The 3983-nt window shown below is 63.6% G+C and overlaps 1 protein-coding gene across 1 annotated transcript in view; it reads right to left on the bottom strand.

Moving 5' to 3' along the window:
* The window catches only part of SHISAL1 (shisa like 1), a 45097-nt gene that overhangs the window by 2012 nt on the left and 39102 nt on the right, over window positions 1–3983 (bottom strand). Inside the window, exon 5 of the mRNA XM_029954096.1 lies at window positions 3909–3983. This exon is cut by the window's right edge and continues 18 nt beyond it. Coding sequence (XP_029809956.1) covers window positions 3909–3983 — 75 coding nt within the window. The remainder of the gene's footprint in view (window positions 1–3908) is intronic.

Genomic DNA, 3983 nt, shown 5'->3' with positions numbered 1-3983 from the left:
GACAAACCAAGGGAGCGGGTTGGGGGCCCTGGGAGGGGGAGGGGGGCAGGCGTGGGGCGTGGTTGGGGGTGGGGGGGTGCTTGTGAGCTTGGGAAGGAACTGAGGCAGGGAGAGAAAGGGAGGGAGGGGTTAGAAGAGGGAGAGAGATGCAGAAGGGGGAGGGAAGGAGACAGAGGCAGGGGGAGGGAGACAGGAAGGGGGGAGGGAGACAGGAAGGGAGAGGGAGACAGAGGTGGGGGGAGTGAGAGGGAGACAGAGGAAGGGGGAGAGAAGAATGAAGGAGAGGAGGGAGACAGGAAGGGGAGGGAGTCAGAGGAGGGGGAGGGAGACAAAGGAGAGGGGGGAAGAAAGCCGGAAGAGGGGAGGGGAGGGAAGGGAAGGGTCCTGCTGTCTGGGGCGCACCTGGAGCACAAGCAGGACGGAAAGAGCAGGTGCGTGTCCAGGGGACACGGTCCTAAGGGAAACGGAAGGGCACCTGTCCCCACTCTGAGGAGGACGGAGCCGGGCAGCGGGCGCCTGAGGGGGCTGAGCTTGTGGAGTGAGTTGGGCCGAGAAGAAGGGAGGGTCAGCCCCGCGAATGGAGGCCCCGACCGGGGACTGTGGGGGCCAAGGCCATCCTGCTGCAGATGCGGTCTGGCCGGCGGCTGGGAAATGCATTTCTGGCGATGGAGCCCCTGGGGGGGGGTGTCTGGGGACACGGAACTGGGGCGAGGTGGAGATGTGCCTCCTCCTCCGTGTCGCCTCCGGGTTGTTTCTCCAGTGGCGGCTTGTAGGGTGCCCCTCGGCCCTGAGGCGGGGCCCTGCCTCAGTCTCCCCTCTGCTGGGTGGCCTGGGCAAGCCAATGAGCCCCCGAGCACCTCAGTTTCCCCATGTGAGAATGGGGTCCACGATCTCACCCCACAGGGCAGACGGGGCACGTGGCTGGGGGCTCACCTCCCCATCTGCCCTGTAGGCCAGGCCCCCCACCACGTTTGCTCACCGCCCTGTGAGATGACCCCGAGGATCCACAGCCCGGGGGCCAAGACCCTCCTAAGGATCCTCCCATTTAATTCTCAAGACTATTATGCGCCCCCCCTAGTATGCTCATGGGGAAACTGAGGCACTGGTGGTGCAAGACCTGCCCAGGTCCCGGAGCGTACGAGTGGCACAAGGGGTGTCGAATCCGGGCCATCAGCTCCAGCCCCAAGTACGCTGACAGTCTGACAGCGCAGGGGACAGCGTGCGGGACAGGCCGGCTGCTTGCCCGGCCAGGGACCATGTGGAAAGGGAGCGGCAGCCTCTAGCTCGGTTCTGCGAGGAGCACCTGCACGGCCTCCCCCGCTCCCGACCCGGCCACACCCTGTGACACCTGATGACGCCCTGGGGGCCACATTCCTGGCTCTCCCTGGCCATGCCCTCCCCCTCCCCGCCCCAGCCGTGGTTCCGCCCAGTGTCACATCTGCCCAGGAAGGGGCCCGGAGACTGCAGCCCCGCTGAATGGCGGCCTGAGGGAAGGTGGGGACGCACACCGTGTCCTCTGCCGCGCAGGAACTTCCGGGAGCACGGGGGACAGCAGCCCATCCCCGCTCCGTCACCAGCCGGTGACTTTGGGGAAGCTTCGTCACCTCTCTGCCCGTGGCGTCGGAGCAAGAATTAGACGGTCCCGCCACGCCTGCCCCTCTCCCCGTGGTGGGTGAAGCAGGACGCCCCTCGCCCGAGGCCACGCCCAGGGTCCAGGGCGCAGCAAGGCCGGAAGGTCACCCAGGGAGCCCTTCGACCCTCGTCACATGCGGGCCGGCGTCTGGTGACCCGTTTCAGGAACGCCGTGTGGTCCCGGGTCCACGGTGCGGGAACCCGGGGCGGGGGACACGAACAGCCCGAGCTCCTGAATTAAATGTCCCCCACTCAGCGCAGCCCAGGACCCCGGGCCCGTCCCTTGTTTGCCCCTCATGCACAGTCCCGACGAGCTGGGCAAGCCCGCGGCGCAGAGAACACAAGGCATCCAAGTGGGAGAGAGCGAGATAGAGAGAGAGACGGAGAGAGACCCCGAGAGAGACCGAGAGAGACAGAGAGAGACCAAGAGAGACCGAGAGAGATGGAGAGAGACCCCGAGAGAGACCGAGAGAGACGGAGAGAGACCAAGAGAGACCGAGAGAGACGGAGAGAGACCCTGAGAGAGACCGAGAGAGACAGAGAGAGACCCCGAGAGAGACCGAGAGAGACGGAGAGAGACCCCGAGAGAAGAGAGGAGAAAACCATCGTTCAGATGGAAGGTCCCAGCCCCCCCAAAACCGTCACCACCTGTACAAATGACAGTGTCCAGTGGTTCTCAAACCGAGGTACCTGGGGTACCCCCCTCCTCCAGAGTTTCTGGATTCATAGGCTCTCGGGAATTTACGTTGGCGAACCCCCCAAGAGACCCGTGTTCCCGAAAACCCCAGCCTCGGGACCAGGTCTGCTTCGTGGTCTACAGCTTTGTGCAGGCTTGTGCCGTCCCGCCCCATTCCTGGGGGTGCTCTCCCTGTCACCTCAGTGTCACCAAGAGCCCGGCGCGAGGGAAGGGAGGGTGCAGAGGGCTGGCTCGGGCGGGATCTGAACAGGGCTGTGGTTTTGTCTTCCGCGGGGCAGAGGGGCAATTATCCGATCAACAGCCGATGTAAGTGCGTCTTATTAATTATTTCAGTCATTCATTATTGAAAAGGTCCCGACCTGCTGGCCATTTGATGATGACTGCATAGCTGGTTGCATCTCCCGCAAGGAAGCGCCAGTGGCTCACTGAGCACCTACTATGTGCCAGACACTTAATTCAGCCCTAGAGGAGCCTGGCGGGGACTTCCTGAGGACGGGAAGGCAACCTGTCTGAGCAGGCTCAGACACCGGGCAGTAACCCCCGCCCCGGAAATCTCTGACGTGGCTCTGGGGGCCCCTCCCAGGCTGGGCTCCGGGTTGGGGCGTCCCCGGATGATGTGGCCACGCCCCACGTGACCACGGCTGCAGCCCAGCCCCCACATCCAGCCCCTTGACGGGGGCTCCGAAATCCACAGTTGGCAGGGCACCCAGGGTGCACCCCGTCAGTGACGCATCCCACTCTCGGTTTCAGCTCGGGTCATGATCTCACGGTGCGTGAGTTCGAGCCCCCAGTCGGGCCCTGTGCTGACGGCGCGGAGCCTGCTTGGGACTCTCTCTCTCTCCCTCTTTCTCTCTGCCCCTCCCCTGCTCACGTCGTCTCCCTCCGTCTCTCAAAATAAACAGAATTTAAAAAATCTGCACAGCGCTCCTCACTCCTTCCAGCCCCAGATCACTAGGTGGTACCCCCCACCCCACCCGGGACTGGGCAGAGATGAGGTCATACCCTTGGGCAGAGTACCTGGGCTCTGCCGGGACCGCCAGGCTCCAAGCGCCTGATATCCTGCCTCCCCTGCCGCCCCCTCTTCCTTCCCCTGAGCCACCTCTGAGCAGCCCGCCCGTAAAACCTGACGTCCTTGTGACACTCAGTGCACGCGGGCCTGAGGAACCGACCCGGAGTAGAATTACTTTCTACCTTCACACCAAAAACGCTTATCCCCCAACCTCCAGAAACCCATTTGCTTCATTTGCCTAGGACCGTGGAAACTTGGCAAGCCATCCAATTTCCTCTTTCTCCTTGGCAGCCAGGAAACTCACAACTCCACGAAAGGCTCCATGGCGACCCCTCCCTCCCCAGGCTCCAACCGAAACACCGGCTCCCAAGCTCCGTTCCCACCTCTCGTTCTGACCTTCCCTTCCCCCGTCCCCCTCCCAGGCACCTCTTAGCTCGGGCACCTTCCAATCCTCGCTGGCAAACAAGATAAGCAAACGATCAGGTAATGGGTGCTCCAAACCCGGCGAGCGGCCACGACCCGGCATTTCCCAGGCTTGCCAGAGACAAGCGCTCCTCGGCGGCCACTCACCAGGCGGACGAACTCTGGAAGGTCATCAGTGGCGGGCTGTGGACCTCTCCCTGCAGCGCGGGCACGGCCGGGGGG

This window comes from Suricata suricatta, chromosome 10, assembly GCF_006229205.1.
Source record: "Suricata suricatta isolate VVHF042 chromosome 10, meerkat_22Aug2017_6uvM2_HiC, whole genome shotgun sequence".
Classification (NCBI taxonomy): domain Eukaryota; kingdom Metazoa; phylum Chordata; class Mammalia; order Carnivora; family Herpestidae; genus Suricata; species Suricata suricatta.
Note: the sequence above shows the minus strand (reverse complement) of the source record. Positions and strands in the feature narration are given on the sequence as shown.